This window comes from Gigantopelta aegis, chromosome 5 (genome assembly GCF_016097555.1).
Source record: "Gigantopelta aegis isolate Gae_Host chromosome 5, Gae_host_genome, whole genome shotgun sequence".
In the NCBI taxonomy this organism is placed as follows: domain Eukaryota; kingdom Metazoa; phylum Mollusca; class Gastropoda; order Neomphalida; family Peltospiridae; genus Gigantopelta; species Gigantopelta aegis.
The window spans coordinates 9,129,388-9,148,820 of record NC_054703.1 but is presented as its reverse complement, the minus strand read 5'-3'; the positions used below and the strand labels follow the sequence as shown (position 1 = coordinate 9,148,820).

The 19,433-nt window shown below is 37.1% G+C and overlaps 1 protein-coding gene across 1 annotated transcript; it reads left to right on the top strand.

The window, feature by feature from the left end:
- Positions 1–17,314: 17,314 nt before the first annotated feature.
- On the top strand, positions 17,315–18,466 carry LOC121372913 (kappa-type opioid receptor-like). The gene has a single exon (XM_041499347.1). It carries the CDS (start codon positions 17,315–17,317, stop codon positions 18,464–18,466), a length of 1,152 nt encoding a protein of 383 aa, XP_041355281.1.
- Positions 18,467–19,433: the final 967 nt, after the last annotated feature.

The window sequence follows — 19,433 nt, the reverse complement described above, 5'->3', positions numbered from 1 at the left end:
GGCCAATCCATCTGTCCATTTACATTTGAAAAACAAATAGTGGTTAATGTATTTTGTGGCCGTTATACCATTCATTTCGGTAACACAATAGTGGCCACAGTCTACAGGCACAATAAAGAAGTAGTAGTAGAAGTATAAGAAGCAAAAGTAGTAGTAGAAGTATAAAAAGAAGCAAAAGTAGTAGTAGAAGTATCAGAAGAGGCAGAAGTAGTAGTAGAAGTATAAAAAGAAGCAAAAGTAGTAGTAGAAGTATAAGAAGAAGCAGAAGTAGTAGAAGTATAAGAAGAAGCAGAAGTAGTAGTAGAAGTATAAGAAGAAGCAGAAGTAGTAGAAGTATACGAAGCAGAAGTAGTAGTAGAAGTATAAGGAGTAGCAGAAGTAGTAGTAGAAGTATAAGAAGAAGCAGAAGTAGTAGAAGTATACGAAGCAGAAGTAGTAGTAGAAGTATAAGGAGTAGCAGAAGTAGTAGTAGAAATATAAGGAGAAGCAGAAGTAGTAGTAGAAGTATAAGAAGAAGAAGTAATAGAAGAAGTATAATAAGAAGCAGAAGTAGTAGTAGAAGTATAAGAAGAAGCAGCAGTAGTAGAAGTATACGAAGCAGAAGTAGTAGTAGAAGCATAAGGAGAAGCAGAAGTAGTAGTAGAAGTATAAGGAGAAGCAGAAGTAGTAGTAGAAGTATAAGAAGCAGAAGAAGTAGTAGAAGTATAAGAAGAAGCAGAAGAAGTAGTAGAAGTATAAGAAGCAGAAGTAGTAGAAGTATAAGAAGCAGAAGTAGTAGTAGAAGTATAAGAAGCAGAAGTAGTAGTAGAAGTATAAGGAGAAGCAGAAGAAGTAGTAGAAGTATAAAAAGAAGCAGAAGTAGTAGTAGAAGTATAAGAAGAAATAGTAGTAGAAGTATAAGAAGAAGCAGAAGTAGTAGTAGAAGTATAAGAAGAAGAAGTAGTAGTAGAAGTATAAGAAGCAGGAGAAGTAGTAGAAGTATAAGAAGCAGAAGTAGTAGTAGAAATATAAGAAGCAGAAGTAGTAGTAGAAGTATAAGGAGTAGCAGAAGTAGTAGTAGAAGTATAAGGAGTAGCAGAAGTAGTAGTAGAAGTATAAGAAGAAGCAGAAGTAGTAGAAGTATACGAAGCAGAAGTAGTAGTAGAAGTAGAAGAAGAAGCAGAAGTAGTAGTAGAAGTATAAGAAGCAGAAGTAGTAGTAGAAGTATAAGAAGCACAAGTAGTAGTAGAAGTATAAGAAGCAGAAGTAGTAGTAGAAGTAGAAGAAGAAGCAGAAGTAGTAGTAGAAGTATAAGAAGCAGAAGTAGTAGTAGAAGTATAAGAAGAAGCAGAAGTAGTAGAAGTATACGAAGCAGAAGTAGTAGTAGAAGTATAAGGAGTAGCAGAAGTAGTAGTAGAAATATAAGGAGAAGCAGAAGTAGTAGTAGAAGTATAAGAAGAAGAAGTAATAGAAGAAGTATAATAAGAAGCAGAAGTAGTAGTAGAAGTATAAGAAGAAGCAGCAGTAGTAGAAGTATACGAAGCAGAAGTAGTAGTAGAAGTATAAGGAGAAGCAGAAGTAGTAGTAGAAGTATAAGGAGAAGCAGAAGTAGTAGTAGAAGTATAAGAAGCAGAAGAAGTAGTAGAAGTATAAGAAGAAGCAGAAGAAGTAGTAGAAGTATAAGAAGCAGAAGTAGTAGAAGTATAAGAAGCAGAAGTAGTAGTAGAAGTATAAGAAGCAGAAGTAGTAGTAGAAGTATAAGGAGAAGCAGAAGAAGTAGTAGAAGTATAAAAAGAAGCAGAAGTAGTAGTAGAAGTATAAGAAGAAATAGTAGTAGAAGTATAAGAAGAAGCAGAAGTAGTAGTAGAAGTATAAGAAGAAGAAGTAGTAGTAGAAGTATAAGAAGCAGGAGAAGTAGTAGAAGTATAAGAAGCAGAAGTAGTAGTAGAAATATAAGAAGCAGAAGTAGTAGTAGAAGTATAAGAAGCAGAAGTAGTAGTAGAAGTATAAGAAACAGAAGTAGTAGTAGAAGTATAAGAAGAAGCAGAAGTAGTAGTAGAAGTATAAGAAGAAGCAGAAGCAGTAGTAGAAGTATAAGAAGAAGCAGAAGTAGTAGTACAAGTATAAGAAGAATAAGAAGAAGATGATGAAGAAGAAGAAACAGACGAAGTAGTAGAAGTATAAGAAGATCAGAAGAAGACGATGAAGAAGAAGAAACAGAAGTAGTAGTAGAAGTATAAGAATCAGAAGTGGTAGTAGAAATATAAGAAGCAGAAGTAGTAGTAGAAGTATAAGAAGCAGAAGTAGTAGTAGAAGTATAAGGAGAAGCAGAAGAAGTAGTAGAAGTATAAAAAGAAACAGAAGTAGTAGTAGAAGTATAAGAAGCAGAAGTAGTAGTAGAAGTATAAGAAGAAGAAGTAGTAGTAGAAGTATAAGAAGCACAAGTAGTAGTAGAAGTATAAAAAGAAGCAGAAGTAGTAGTAGACGTATAAAAAGAAGCAAAATTAGTAGTAGGAGTATAAGAAGCAGGAGAAGTAGTAGAATAATAAGAAGAAGCAGAAGTAGTAGTAGAAGTATAAGAAGAAGCAGAAGTAGTAGAAGTATACGAAGCAGAAGTAGTAATAGGAGTATAAGAAGAAGAAGTAGTAGCAGAAGTATAAGAAGAAGCAGAAGAAGTAGTAGAAGTATAAGAAGAAGAAGAAGAAGTAGTAGAAGTATAAGAAGCAGAAGTAGTAGAAGTATAAGAAGCAGAAGTAGTAGTAGAAGTATAAGAAGCAGAAGTAGTAGTAGAAGTATAAGGAGAAGCAGAAGAAGTAGTAGAAGTACAAAAAGAAGCAGAAGTGGTAGTAGAAGTATAAGAAGAAGCAGAAGTAGTAGTAGAAGTATAACAACAAGATGTTGTAGTAGAAGTATAACAAACAGGAGAAGTAGTAGAAGTATAAGAAGCAGAAGTAGTAGTAGAAGTATAAGGAAAAGCAGAAGAAGTAGTAGAAGTATAAAAAGAAGCAGAAGTAGTAGTAGAAGTATAAGAAGAAATAGTAGTAGAAGTATAAGAAGAAGCAGAAGTAGTAGTAGAAGAATAAGAAGCAGAAGTAGTAGTAGAAGTATAAGAATAATCAGAAGTAGTAGTAGAAATATAAGAAGAAGCAGAAGTAGTAGTAGAAGTATAAGAAGCAGAAGTAGTAGAGAAATATAAGAAGAATCAGAAGTAGTAGTAGAAATATAAGAAGAAGCAGAAGTAGTAGAAGTATAAGAAGAAGCAGAAGTAGTAGTAGAAGTATAAGAAGAAGCAGAAGTAGTAGTAGTAGAAGTATAAGAAGAAGCAGAAGTAGTAGTAGAAGTATAAGGAGAAGCAGAAGTAGTAGTAGAAGTATAAGGAGAAGCAGAAGTAGTAGTAGAAGTATAAGAAGAAGCATAAGTAGTAGTAGAAGTATAAGGAGAAGCAGAAGTAGTAGTAGAAGTATAAGAAGAAGCAGAAGTAGTAGTAGGAGTATAAGAAGAAGCAGAAGTAGTAGTAGAAATATAAGAAGAAGCAGAAGTAGTAGTAGGAGTATGAGAAGAAGCAGAAGTAGTAGTAGAAGTATAAGAAGTAGCAGAAGTAGTAGTAGAAGTATAAGAAGCAGAAGTAGTAGTAGAAGTATAAGAAGCAGAAGTAGTAGAAGTATAAGAAGAAGCAGAAGTAGTAGTAGAAGTATAAGAATAAACAGAAGTAGTAGAAGTATAAGAAGCAGAAGTAGTAGTAGAAGTATAAGAAGAAGCAGAAGTAGTAGAAGTATAAGAAGAAAGAGAAACAGTAGAAGTTTAAGAAGAAGCAGAAGTAGTAGAAGTATAAGAAGAAGTAGAAGAAGTAGTAGAAGTATAAGAAGAAGCATAAGTAGTAGAAGTATAAGAAGAAGCAGAAGTAGTAGTAGAAGTATAAGAAGCAGAAGTAGTAGTAGTAGAAGTATAAGAAGAAGCAGAAGTAGTAGTAGAAGTATAATAATAATCAGAAGTAGTAGTAGAAATATAAGAAGAAGCAGAAGTAGTAGAAGTATAAGAAGCAGAAGTAGTAGTAGAAGTATAAGAAGCAGAAGTAGCAGTAGAAGTATAAGAAGCAGAAGTAGTAGTAGAAGTATAAGAAGAAGCAGAAGTAGTAGAAGTATAAGAAGCAGAAGTAGTAGTATAAGTATAAGAAGAAGCAGAAGTAGTAGCAGAAGTATAAGAAGCAGAAGTAGTAGTATAAGTATAAGAAGCAGAAGTAGTAGTAGAAGTAGAAGAAGAAGCAGAAGTAGTAGCAGAAGTATAAGAAGCAGAAGTAGTAGTAGAAGTATAAGAAGCAGAAGTAGTAGTAGAAGTATAAGAAGAGGATGAAGAAGAAACAGAAGCATAATAATAACAACAATTATTATTATTACTACTACTACTACTTCTACTACCTACTACTTCTACTTCTACTACTACTACTTCTACTTTTGCTACTACTTCTACTACTACTACTAATTCTACTACTTCTACTACTACTAATATTATTATTATTATTAATAAAAAATCAAATAAAATAAGGATAATAATTATAAATGAAAATGGAAGTGCGATTTTGCACAAAAATGAGAGTCGCTAACGAAAAAATGTGTTAAATTTCTAAAAAACAACAACCATACAATGTTTCATTATCTTACTGGCAGATAAAATGTATAATGTCACATTTTATTTATTACCTTCCTGGTTGTGTTAATGTATTATCTGCATGATTCATGTTTAAATTCTAACATTACTGGCAACTGGGTAATTGAATCCCTGGACCGGCGTTTCCATTAAACGTACATTCCCAAACACCTGTTACATAGAATTAGAGGAGAAAAAAAATGTGATGCCCTTTAGCAATAAGAGAAAAACATTAACAACTGTAAAGCCATATATAATATATATGTGAATAAAAGTCGGTCATCTATGTCTAACATGAGTTTCAAATGGTCACAAAAACTTAATAATTCTGCCTCAATGTTATGAAATCGAACGAAAAACCACAATAGATACTAACTAAAACTCGGAATTTTCAGTTCAAACTTATTCGCATTCTGACAACCAATACTTATGCTACAGTCACATATCCACCGTGACCCGTACGAATTTTTCTACCTACGTAGGATTTCTGTGATTTCAGGAAATTGGAGGTATTGCAGGGGTCTGCGGCATCGGTGTGTAGCAGTCACATATTCAGAGGGGCGCGAGCGGTGCCAGTTGAAGTTGTATCGACTCCAATCGCGAGGCGTCAGTGGGTAAGCTGCAAGGGTACCGCAGGATAATCCTACGGACGCTGCACGGCAGTTGACGGGAGCCATGAGATCCCCGTACGATTTTCGCAGATCGTATGGGGCTCGTGAGGGACTCGCACGGACATCTTAAGATACTCGTACGATGATTTTGGAAATCGTACTGGTGCCGTACGATTTGAGGAGCCCGAAATTTAGTCCCAAAATCGTACGGCATCCGTACAAATGTTGCGGGGACCGTACTGGGCCATTGCGGTGTCCGTGCGATGCTGTATACAAGGTGTCTACGGGTTTACGCCAAATAACAAATTCTACGACACATCGGGAACTTTTGACTCCACGCTAAGAGCTTCCGATGCGCCCTACGGTGATAGCCAAGCCACCCCTGAGGCCGCCATGAGAGTTTACAAATTTTCCCCCAAAGTTGGGCCCGTACGTGCGCCTTATCCCTAATCGGTGGATATGTGACTGTAGCATTACCTAGCGAAATGTGGTATATAAAATGACGATTTGTGTATTTTTTGGAGTGAAGAACTTTTTTCCTTTTTGATTGCTCTCATTCTCAAACGTTTTGCCTCTCAGCTTGATTCACGATGAGATTAGACGTGCCGTCAGTTTGACTCGCATTACCCCAACCCCCCACCCACCACCTGGGAGGACTTACTACGAGAACTTACTCGAGTACCGCGTCGCTTACACCTGGCCACGGACAACTGTGACTTTTATATACGGCAACAAGGTCGAGAAGACGAAGAGGGGGAGATGAAGGAAGAGGAAAAGTGCGCCAGGGGCGGCACAGGGGAGGGTGGGAGACCAAAACTGGCGGCTCGACCCAAGATGTCAGAACCAGCTCAGCCGGACCCGCCGTCAACTCCTTGGGACGATCTCAATGTGCCATTTTCCTCTACGCCACCGTCTTCATGTAACAGGTCACTGTCACCAGTATTGCCAGTTCGGAAGGCGGCGGTCCAGGCAGGAGCCATTGTAACGTGGAAAGCCGCCGCTCGGCCGAGCGACCAGCCTGACAAGGCAAGGCATCCACCTTCACCAACATCGTCCCCCTCCGACTCGGAAGCCGTCTGGAAAGTACAGATCGGAAAAAGGCCTAAAAGGTGTCCACGAACAAACGATCCTGGTTAGAGAGGTGGATAGCCACACCATCCACAGGATCGTCAAGGCCCTTTTAAGCAGCGACTACCGGAGTGTCATCGCCATGCTCGCCGGATGGAAGCACTTCACCCCCGCCTTTGCCGGTTCTCCACTCATCAGCTCGCCGTAGGTCAACCTCCTAAAACGTTCGCCTCCAGGTAACTGGGCTTAGTCGGACTTAATTGTTTTAGGCCGTAGTTCAATATTTTATGTTAATTTGATAGCCCGTCTAAATTGCAAAACAAATCGACTAAAACCTTTTTTGGCCGAGCACTTTAATTTTATTTTTGGACTTAAATATTTTTGCCAGAGATGATTAGAATAGATCAGCTGTCCCCTTTTTTACTCCAAATACCACCCACTTCTAATGCAACTGCACAGACACACAACAGCTGATATTGTGATTGGCTCGTCAGTCGCCGTGTTCTTTAACTGGACAAATACTAAGTGAGAGCTGTTTCCAAGTGGTTATTCTGTGTCTGTAAGCCACCATATATACGACACATGTTACCGAGACTCGCACAGCCAGTTCTGAAGGTTTGTGTTAAACAATTTGACGTCGCTTAACTGAACAAGAGTTCGGAATTACTCAGAGGAAATACAGCTGGAAACAGGTCAGTAAGAACTATATATATATATATATAAACCGGACACCCTCGGGACCAAGTAAAAAGTATCGCTTTAAGAGTTATCCGGTTTAGAGAGGTCCTCTTCCGTATAGATAGTTGAAAATGGGTACACGAAAAACGTCCGGTTTTGAAAGAATTCCGGTAACCAGAAAGTCCGGTTTTGAGAGGTTTTGATTTTGTTGTAGTTTGGTTCAGTTTTGTTTTCATTCTCAGTAACAGGTCCAGTGTCTTTGCTTATAAACGGTTCCAAACGCTGTATATTTGATATGGTAGTAAGTTTCGTCATTGAATACTGAATTTATCTAATATACACCAAATGTTTACGTTGAAGCGAATCTTTATGGCTTCCGGTTGGCGGGTAGGAATGGGACGATTAATCACGGTTCACGAAAGTCACGGTTTTTTGTCCACGATTCCATGCACCGTTTTCCAATAATTTGCATACCACAATTTATTTCAATTTTTTTAATGGGACATGCATCAGCATTTCCATAGCAAAGTGCAGCCAGACTGGGCAGAAAAACGTCCGCTAAACTGGCTTTATGCACTTCACGGTAAACCAAATGGGATCGTCGAGAACCAGTCAAATAGTTCACGAACGTTAGCGAAATGTTAGTTGGCTGAACTTGGGGCATATCTTGCACTCTGTTGGTAATCCAATGACGCGGTGAGGTATTTTGGCCAATCACAGAGATTAATTCCGTTACGCCGAACATGTTTGCATGGGCGACCGTTACCTTATTTTGGACTTAAATATTTTTGCCAGACATGATTAGAATAGATCAGCTGTCCCCTTTTTTACTCCAAATACCACCCACTTCTAATGCAACTGCACAGACACACAACAGCTGATATTAGTGGGGGTACGGATCCTGCATCGAACCCCCACTAATATCTTTGACGGGAACGTAAAAACACACACAAAAAAACCACACAAAAACCCCAAGCATTTTTAGAGTACTGCTAAAGCAATGCATGTCCCCTACCTGGCCCAACAATTTTTCGTATCTCCTAAATTCAAGGGTCATAACTCTGAAAAGTGGTTAAAATTACGGTGAAACTTCAACTTGATCTGTAAAGCTATATACAAATGATATATCTATATACAGAATTTCATCTAGATATCTCCAGGGATTGCGAAAATCCAGAAAACAAAATTCCACATATCCTAAGTTCACGAGCCATAACTCTGTTAAAAATGGGTAAATCACCATGAAAGTCAAACTTAATTTGTAACAGTACGTGATAAACCTATACACAACATTTCAGCTCAATATCTAAAGGTTTTCTAAAAAAAAAAAAAAAAAAAAAAAAAAAAATTGTTCACATATCCTACGTTTAAGGGTCATAACTCCATTGAAATGGGTAATTCGCCATGAAAGTCAAAGTTGATATGTAGCAGTACATGATGAAACTATACACACAATGTCAGCTCAATATCTCAAAACCTGCAAAAACCACCCGGAAAACATATGTGGCACAGATGGACGGGTAGACGGACAAACATACGGATGGAAGAATATGAAACCTGTAGTCCCCTCTGGTTGGACCGGCAGGGGACTAATAACCTCCCAAAATAGGGACTGACCTCAGAGATGAATCCGACGATATAATACATTTTGTTTCGTCCCAATAACGATGATTAAAAGAGTAAACACGAACACATCAACATGTAGTTGGTTATTTGATTAGCTTAAACACACTACGTCGTCTGTAATAATACGCTTTAACTATTGGTTGTCTTGTAGGGTTTCTAGAATGTTCATAACAGCTACTAGCCTTGGGATCAGTGATTAACAATTAACTAGTCCTACTTTACTTTTAGTTCATTCCATTTTACTAAATAATAGTAATAGTCAGATATGTCACCTAAAGAGGGAGATAGAAGCTTAAAAACACTAACATTGGGGGTTAGGGTGGGGGCAGGATATTCATATTTACAAAATAGACTTAATTGCAACATTTGAAACAAAACAAAAATCGCTAGCCGTCAGGCATGACACTATTATCCTGTTCAATTATTTAGACCCAAAGTTTTTTGCAAATGTTACGTTTATTTCCTATTCGATATTTGTTTTCTTTGCATTTACATGAAAACAAAACCAAACCCCGACAGGTTTTACATACAAATCATCATATAAAATGCACGAAGTGACTTAATTCCACTTTTTAAAAATATCTGTGTCTTTTGAATGCACGTTATTTCTCATATAAATAACTAAGGTGATTTGTATATCAAAACATTGGGATCTGAGGCTACGTGAAGGCCATTATAGCTTGTTTCACTAAATCAAGGTTATTATTGTTTTGCAGTGTGTAACATCATTGTCTAATCTTTCCGTTAAACATAGATGTAAACAAACAGAACATGTAACCCTTTCTTGTAGGTGCATTATATTTAATACATTTAGCTAATGTATTATGTATTTTTATTTTATTATATCAATTATATATTAGCATACCATACCTAACCTAACACAACTGAGGTGTAGCACAGTAATAAACACAAATCACCTCACACACCATTGGAATTACAAACTGTACATATTTTTTTAATTATTTTTATATCTACAAAATTCTATATGACCACATATTATAATATTTGCTCATTCTTTTCAATAAAATATTGTTATAGGTTTTTCAAATAGTTATGTAACTTATATTCGTTTAATACACATTGCTAAAACTTCCTTTTGATGCTGTTTTTATTCTTCTATAGCATTCCTGCATAAATACATCCCGTAATATTTCTTGTATTATGGTAAACTATAATTATCTAACTTTTCTAAATTCCATATATAACTTAAACCAGTCTTGTTTAGTCAATGTCTGACATTCCTGTCTGATATATCTACACAAAGAGCGCACACAATACAAATATTAGTGTTACATAACTTAAGGGACATGCCTGAATTTCCTGCATTGTAAGATGTTTCCGACTAATAAAATATTTCAACGATTAAACTTACATTTTAAATATATTTTCTTGCTTAAAATAACAATGTCCGTATATGTAATGTGTTTCCGGTCATCTCAATATTTGTAAGGAGCCCAAACTGGATTATGTCTTGATATAATTTCGTACGAACGGAAACAAATATTTATAGGAAATAAAATAAAATTTAACCTAGTACAAATATTAGAACGATCAGAAACACGTTTAATATACAGCCATTGATATTTTATGCAGAAAAATGTATCTGATATGCAATGAGGCTTCGACGTGAAGTCGACGCCTACGTGAAAAAGGAAACCAGTCTAGCAAGTCGTTTTTGTACACAATTAAAAATAAACAAATAACATCAAAATACAGCGTATTCAACTTGCATTAGTTATGAAACGAAATAAAAATAAGTAGAAACTGATGTGCAGATCGAAATTTTGTTTTATTTCTTGTTTGTTGTACCGTAGGCTTAATATACGTAGGTAAGGTGTGTACGTGTTGTACGGTTTTTCGTGACTAACATTAATTCATATTTTTTTCAGAAGTGATGATCATTGTGGAGTACAATGTCTGTGAATTTACATAAAACTTTATGATGACTTTTTAAAACAAAGTATCGTCAATGGTTTGGGTACCAGACGTTTCCTCTCCAAGTCAGTTCGCCCCCATCTATGTGTCGGTTCGCCCCACTCCAAATATTAATGTTAGGCAGTAAAGATAGCATTGCTTAATATACATGTGTGTTAGTGATCACATGACCTATTTTACCTACAAAAGTAGTCATGTTTCATAATTTTGATTGTGTTTTTTTAACTTATCGATATTTTAAAAACACGGATACACCAAAACCCCAAGTGGGGGCGAATAGGATTGTTTGTTTTGTTTTGTTGGGGATGAACATATTTGACATATTTGAGGTGTGTGTGGGGGGGGGGGGGGGGGGGGGGGGGGGAGGGGCGTTGCAAATGTTATTATCAGTTTTCAAACTTACCTGGATGCTGTGAATGCCTTTTAAGTTAAAATTGCTTTTTGCTTTATGACACCACTAGAGCACATTTATACATTAATCAGCTATTGGATGTCAACCATTTGGTAATTGACGGTTTTCCATTAGCAGCATTATTACTAAGTAGTACCGGTCTCGGTGGCTTCGTGGTTACGCCATCGGTCTACATGCTGGTAGGTACTGGGTTCGGATCCCAGTCGAGGCATGGGATTTTTAATCCAGATACCGACTCCAAACCCTGAGTTGAGTGCTCCGCAAGGCTCAATGGGTAGGTGTAAACCACTTGCACCAACCAGTGATCCATAACTGGTTCAACAAAGGTCATAGTTTGTGCTATCCTGCCTGTGGGGAGCGCAAATAAAAGATTTCTTGCTGCTAATCGGAAGGAGCAGCCCATGTAGTGGTGACAGCGGGTTTCCTCTCAAAATTGGTGTGGTCCTTAACCATATGTCTGACACCATATAACCGTAACTAAAATGTGTTGAGTGCGTCGTTAAATAAAGCATGTCTTTCTTATTACTAAGTATACACTTTTCAGCACAGGACATCAAAAATATTGGGGTTTTATATACCAGTCATGGGTCATAGTTTGGGACAATATACATTCACACCACTAATAACTATACTTTAATGTTTTTATAAAACATTTTGTCACCTTACCTTCTCTTCATTTAATAAATAAAATGTTCCACTTAAATTGTTATTGGAATACAGATTGCAGTAGTGAAACAATATAGGCCAATGCATAGGCGTACGGGACCGGGGGACTGTAGCCCCCCCCCCCCCCCCCTCCTAAGTTGTGTGATAATGTATCTATTCGGGCAGAAATTGTCTGGTCATTCGGGCAAGGATGGTCTTGACGTCACACGTCATTCGGGCAAGTTCAGTTATACAGCACACAACAAGAAAAACGTCGACAAGCAATCCTTAGTTTCGCAGTGTATTTATCCCCAGCAATAACTATCCAGGTCTTCCATCTGCTAACCCCTCCCCCTCTCTCTGTTTCCTTCTTCGCTATCTCCCTCCACCAGATCAAAACCAATTAATGGCAATGAATTTGTGTGTGTGTGTGTGGGGGGGGGGGGGGTTGGCGGGAGGGGGTATGAACCCAAATGTATGTAAACAGAAAGCATTTATAAATGCTAAACATATAAAACCAACAACATGCAAAGAATCATAATTTAGAAATATAAATCACAATTATGTAAAACAAACCCCCAAACACCGTTCAAGCGCATGTGATACACTTCACTTTCTCTGTTGCAGAACATTGGAAATGTATATTTTTTATATTATAGGAAGTTGTGTATATATTTGATTTTCATTCATGACACATCCTTACAATATGTATTACCATTGTAAGGAAATGATTCGAGGATCCCCAACCATGACATTGTCTGTTTGATCTGGGGCAATTAAAATAAATTTAAAAAATAATAACTATCCAGAACCCAATTTCATGTAGGGTTTACTCATACAAATAACATGTGAAATGTTACTGAATAATAGTCTAGGTAGAAAAACCCGGTTTCATATCAATTTTATTACCATTATTTCATGGCTTACATTGGATGACAACTTTCAGTGGACTAATTTTTAGTCATTCAAAGCATAACAAAAATTTCAGTACCCAATGTTCCAAGTACAGTCTCATATTCACTTGTATCTCACAACTTCAACATCTGGCACTTTTCTTATTGTTTCCATTTTGTAGTCTGCTTGTCCTGTCCCAAAAAGACAATAAATCAGGTTATATCCATAAAACCAAGCATGGAATATCTTCTAGCTTCAGTCTTTAAGGAACCGTACTAGTTATGTACTTGCAATGCAAAAATTAATTATAATACAAATGTATTCATGTAGCTAAGCTTAATATGTTTTGCACTTATTTTTAAATCAACAAATAGGAAACAACAGGAATGTCTGTTTAAAGAGCCTCCGCAGATCCTATAGTGTAGGTACTTTAGTACTTAGTATGTGACATACATGTATGGTATTTCTGGCAATTGGACTAGTGAGAAAAGAAATTTGCAGCTTTTACACAGCCAAACATCTATCAAATATACACAAACTAATATTAAAATAATATTTGGGTTGAGGGGGTGTTATTGTTCCTTTTCTTTCCTTATTTATGAATATTTTCAAAATATGAAATACCCGGGCAAATTGGTAACATGGGCAAAACAGCATCATAAAAGATGTTATACAACTATAACATTATAATTTATATAGTATAATACTATTATTAGAATCAGTATAAAGATGCCGGGAGGAGGTGGGGGGATGATTCTGTGCAAACAAATATAATACATGTATATCCTTCCAGTAATTTGAGAAAAAGAACCCCACGATAACACCCCCACTATCCAAATATTGTTTTAAATGTTGTATTATTATATGCATGGTACACATGTATGCACGGTTACATGGTTAAGGACAACACTTATAATGAGAGAGGAAACCTGCTTCCACCACACAATGGGCTATTCTTTCTGATGGGCAGCAAGCAATCTTTTATATATGCAGTATCCCACAGACAGGATGGTACATACCACATCCTCTGTTACACCAGTTGTGGAGCATTGGATAGAATGAAAAAATAGCCCAATGGACCCATTGCGGAAATCAATATTAAACCTACCGCACATTAGGTGATTGCCTTACCACTGGTCCATGTCCTGGCTCTATATAAAATATTGAGAGGCTTCGTATTACAATTTGATTGGCTGAACATTACAATTTGATATCCTTGCATTAATTATTCGATGAATTACATGTGTACTTAAAACTGACAAGTAGGCTAGACCTAAATAATGTAAAAGTGGTGAAAAAATAGCACATGCAAACGGATAATATCAGTGATAGAGATAGTGTGCCTTAAAGCAAAAAGAAAAAAAAATCATATCATCGTGTTATTAATATTTTATATTTTAGCATTACCTAAATTATATTCTAACAGAATCTACAGGAGAAAATAGTAAAAGAAACAACACTGACGGTCGACTTTCAAGTGTCATTTGTCTTATCTCATAGCAACAACCCGTCTTTTGTTTTACAATATCTTGTCACTTGGAAAGTTTCCTTCTTCCGTGGTATTGAGGAACACAAACATGAAGAAGGCATTATTTATAGAACTTTTTACAAAATGGTATAGACGCAAAGTTGTTTACTTCCTTGTTTTCCATAGTGTCACGTGGGACCCTGTTGTTGCGTAACGCCACCTATTGAGGAGTTGGCGCACCTCGAACGCCCATTACAATCGTTAAAAAGTCTCTGTTAGTCGATAACATGTTAAAGGGACATTCCCGAGTTTGCTCCATTGTAAGATGTTTCCGACAAATAAAATATTTCTACGATTAAATTTACATATTAAATATATTTTCTTGTTTGGAATATCAGTATCTGTATATTCAATGTGTTTCTGGTCGTCTTAATATTTGTAAGAAGCCCAAACTGGATTTTGTCTTCAAATAATGTCGTACGTACGAAAAAATCGTTTTGAGGAAATAAAATGAAATTTAACCTTTTTACAAATATTAGAACGATTAGAAACACGTTTAATATACAGCCACTAATATTTTATACAGAAAAATATATTTGATATGTAATTACAGTCGTGAAAAAGCCTCTGTTAGTCGATAGCATCTTAAAAATTGCAGCAAACTAAGGAATGGTCCTTTAATCAATTTTTTTAACAAAGCTTAATTCCCTCACTATTTGCATCGGAAAGCACCTAGGTCCAATGTATATAAACTATTACATGTGCCTCTACCTACTCCTGGTACTTTTGTTTACAAAACTGTACATGCAATGTTTCTGTATCTTTATGAAATCCCCATATTTCACAACCATACTTAGTACCAGACCCGTATGTATGGCGATGGGGGGTGGGGGGGGGTGGGGGGGGGGGGGGTGTAAGAAGCCCAAAGTGGATTTTGTCTTCAAATAATTTTGTACGTACGAAAAAACAATATTTTAGGAAATAAGATGAAATTTAACCCAGTACAAATATTAGAACGATCATAAACACGTTTAATTTACAGCCGCTAATATTTTATGCAGAAACATATATTTGATATGTAATTACAATCGTTAAAAAGTATCTGTTAGTCGATAACATCGTAAACAGTGCAGCAATGTCCGTTTAAGTCAGATGACTTAACCACTATAACAACGAAGCCGGTAAGAGAAAGAATGAATGAATGTTTAACGACATCCCAGCACGAGAAATACATCGGCTATTGGGTGTCAAACTATGGTAATGCAAATAAAGTGATGATGTAAGAGAAAGAATAAAAATATGAGCGTGTATTCAAGATCTTCATTCTGCGTCATAGCGGATAACCTAAAGCGCGAACTACAAGTTCGCATCGATGTAGACTTTTGGCCAATTACATTAATTAAAAAAACCGACAAAAAAACATCGACGCATCAAATACACATCATCATTAATTGTAAATGTGTGGTAACACCTGTTCAGAGAATGCCCCCATACTCGTAAACACTTCGGTCCAGTAATTTAGAATAATTTTATGGGCGTGATGTAAGGCGGACTCGCCCTATTAGTGACACGCATACATCTCATCATAATATGTCTTTGCTGCAACGGAAACGTCATTAGATCAAAAACAAAGATAGACTGAAAAAGGCAAAAAAAAAAATATCCAGTTACTTTTTAAAAAATTAGAATTTCTGACTTTTAATAATTTGTTTGTTGGTTTGTATAATAAGGATGGACCAATATTAACACAAGCAAAAAAAAACCCACAAAACAATTAAAAATTAATGTTGTTTTGTTTAACGACGCCACATTAGCACATTGATTTACTGATCATAGGCTATTGGATATCAAACATTTGGTAATTTTGACATGCAGTATTACAGAGGAAACTCGCTACAGTTTTCAATTAGTAGTAAGGAATATTTTGTATGCACTGTTCCACAGACAGGATAGCACATGCTACGAATAGCGCATGCTACGGCCAAAAGGCTCAGAGATGGGGATCGATCCTAGATCGATTGTTCATCAGGCGAGTGTTTTACTACTGGGCAATGTCCCGCCCAAAATATTAAAGGGATGTTCCCGAGTTTGCTGCAATTTTAAATATGTTATCGATTAACAGAGACTTTTTAACGACTGTAATTACATATCAAATATATTGTTCTGCATACAATATCAGTGGCTGTATATTAAACGTGTTTCTTATCGTTCTAATATTTGTACTAGTTTACATTTCATTTTACTTCCTAAATTGTTTTTCTTTTTTATACATAATAAATTATGTGAAGAAAAAAAACCCAGTTTGTGCTTCTTACAAATATTAAGACAACCAGACACACATTGAATATACAGACACTGATATTCTAAACAAGAAAATATATTTAATATGTAAGTTTAATCATAGAAATATTTTATTAGTCGGAAACATCTTACAATGCAGCAAACTCAGAAATGTCCCTTTAACATAAACAAAACAGTTTTATGAACAACTCAACTCTTAGCATAAAGATAGCGCATACGTATATTTGACGATAGTCATTTGACCATGCACTAAATAGAGTTGAATAACTCGAAGGTAAATTAAGGTACGGGAGGTACTGACAACACTGTAAAATGTGAAACAGTTGGTGTCTATATATCACAATGTCTAAGATATCTGAGGCCATGCTCATTATATACAGATTCCACGGAACGCCATCGGGGACTCATGAGGGCATTCAACGTTGTATGGTAGACATTTGGAGACTATATCTGCTAACTACCATGTATCACTGAGCAACTTGATGGCTGATGAAGAAAAGGGCTTGACAGCTGTGGTGGTAGTACTCATGTGTTAGACGAAGTGAACTGTGGTGGCTGTAGTCATGACGGGTGCCACATGTGGGGAAGGATATGCTCACAATTCGAGTACACCTGATGTGATCACTGTTTTGACAGTGATTCATGATTGCATGATTCCAATGGTATTATGATATGGTGAGGTTACTTTGTGAGCTTATTACATTTGGCTATTTCTCGCCCCAGTCAGTGCACTACGACTGGTACATCGAAGGCCGTGGTATATGTTATCCAGTCTTTGGGATGGTGCATATAAAAAATCTCTTCCTGCTAATCGAAAAGAGCACCCCATGAAGTGGCGACATCGGGTTTCCTCTCTCAATATGTATGTGCTCCTTAACCATATGTCTGACACCATATAACCGTAAATAAAATGTGTTGAGAGCTTCGTTAAATAAAACATTTCCTTCCTAACTTGTGTGTTTATTAAAACTGTGTGCGCCTTTGTGTGTTTGCCTTATTTACCTTTACTACCTTATTTTGCAGGTGATACTCTGAAGACGCCATATCTGAAACATGTCAACACTGTCACCAAACCAAACATCCAACTTTACCGAGTCAATTGATGATCTCGACCTTGTTGGTAGCAGAAACTATTCTGATGGAGAATTCATAATGTATGATGATAATCAATCGTTCCTAGACGGCGGGCCAGGTTTCGATTTATATGGCTATGGCCACTGGTCCACAGTTCTGGTTATAGCCATAATAGGTACCATTGGCAACATCCTGCAGTTCATAATGATGAGCGACTCCAAGTTATCTCCCTTCTCCTACAGCGTGTACCTAAAATTCATTTCTGTTTCTGACAGTCTCGTCCTAAGCTATGCTATAGCTCAACAGACTGAATACTATTTTAAATTAACGAAGGTTCCTGACATCAACAACGTCCTCTGTAAAATTGTCATCAGCTACGAGGTCTTCGCAATGTTGCTGTCGCCATGGCTAGTGGTAGGACTTACTCTCGACAGATTCGTATGCGTCTGTTTTCCGCTGACGCGGGGAAGATTTTGTACGAAGAAGAAATCTATTGTCGTCTGTTCATGTATGATTGGTGGAACCATCCTGTTAAGTTTACCCAGTTTGGGTTTCATGGAGTTGGGGAATTACGGATGTAGACCGTCCGGTCTGTTACTCCATTATTCCATGTTTCTCCGTCTGATAATGTCATCACTGCTACCCTGTGTTATCATACTCCTCCTGAACATCGGCATCACCTCTCGCATCAAACGCAGCAACGAGTTTCGGAACACCTTCACAAGGCACAGGAAAGAGTCTACAAACGAAAATTCAACACGCCCCCTGGTGTTAATCTCGATACTGGCCTTCGTGACCTTGCTACCCGTCTCGGTTTCAGAATCGATCTCTCAGCTGTTCTACCTTCTGGAAGCAGACGCAAAAGCTGTGTCCCTAGGCTTCGGGTTGTGGCCAGCGTTCCACATATTCTACTTGCTAAATTTCGGACAGAATTTTTTCATCTTGATGGCAAGTTCACGAAACTATCGCCAGATTATGAAGAGAAAACTTGTGTGCTTTTCTGAGAAGGTGGGACGAAAACGCCAGAATTTACCAGCACTACAAATTATGGGATCCGCAGAAACTACGAATGCTGTTTCAATGGCAATAGTTATTTCTAATACCGCATGTTCAGAAGTGTCAGTTCCTTAGTCATAGCAATTGGTATTGTTGTTGGGGAATAATCTAATAGGTTGCACTATACCAATTAATTTCCGGCTGGGTCGAAGTTAGAGGTGCATCGAACTTTTGATAGAGAAGTTAACACCACAAGTCCTGTGATTGGTTATAAATGTGAGTGTGTTGGTTGTAAAAAAAAACATAGTTTCATCTGGGCTAAAAATGTATGCAATTTTATTTGATGTAGTACCACCGTGTCAAGTAGCATTGTGCTTGGAACATGTATGGGGTACCTGTAAAAAAAAAAGTACTCAAATTTTGTGCGAAACTAGGGGTGTTGCAGAAACATCTGGTTATACCGAAAATAAGCCATGAAAGGTACCATTTTCTGCAGTTACTACTTTGAGGTAGGGGTTGTAGTACTGATATTTATGGGTCACAGTTTGGTTGATATATTGCATATAGTGTTTTTAAACACAAACGTTAACTTGGTCGCCTATGGGATTTGAATTGGTATAGTCCAACCAATAGGAAATTAAAATATGTATAAACGCTAATAAAAGACCTGTTGCATTGCATTTGAATTGAGAGTCTGACAGTAAATTTTCCTGACTACATATTTTTTTCCCCTTATTTCTATTACCTGGTGACCAAGCGGTTGAGGTCTTGAACTGTCAATAGCACGAACCCTCTGCCGTTCGAGTTGTAAGGACATTTCGACGGTTATGATCGTTATCTGCCGTTCGAGAGCGAGACGGACGTTTGGATGGTTATGATCGCTCTCTGTCGTTCAAGAGCTAGACTGAAATTGGGACGGTTATGATCGCTCTCTGCCGTTCGAGAGCTAGACGGACAATTGGACAGTTATGATCGCTTTCTGTCCTTGAACAGGTAGACGGACATCTGCAATGCTATGATCGCTCTCTGCCATTCGAGAGCTAGACGGACAGTTGGTCAGTTATGATATCGCTCTACCGTTCGAGAGCTAGATGGACATTTG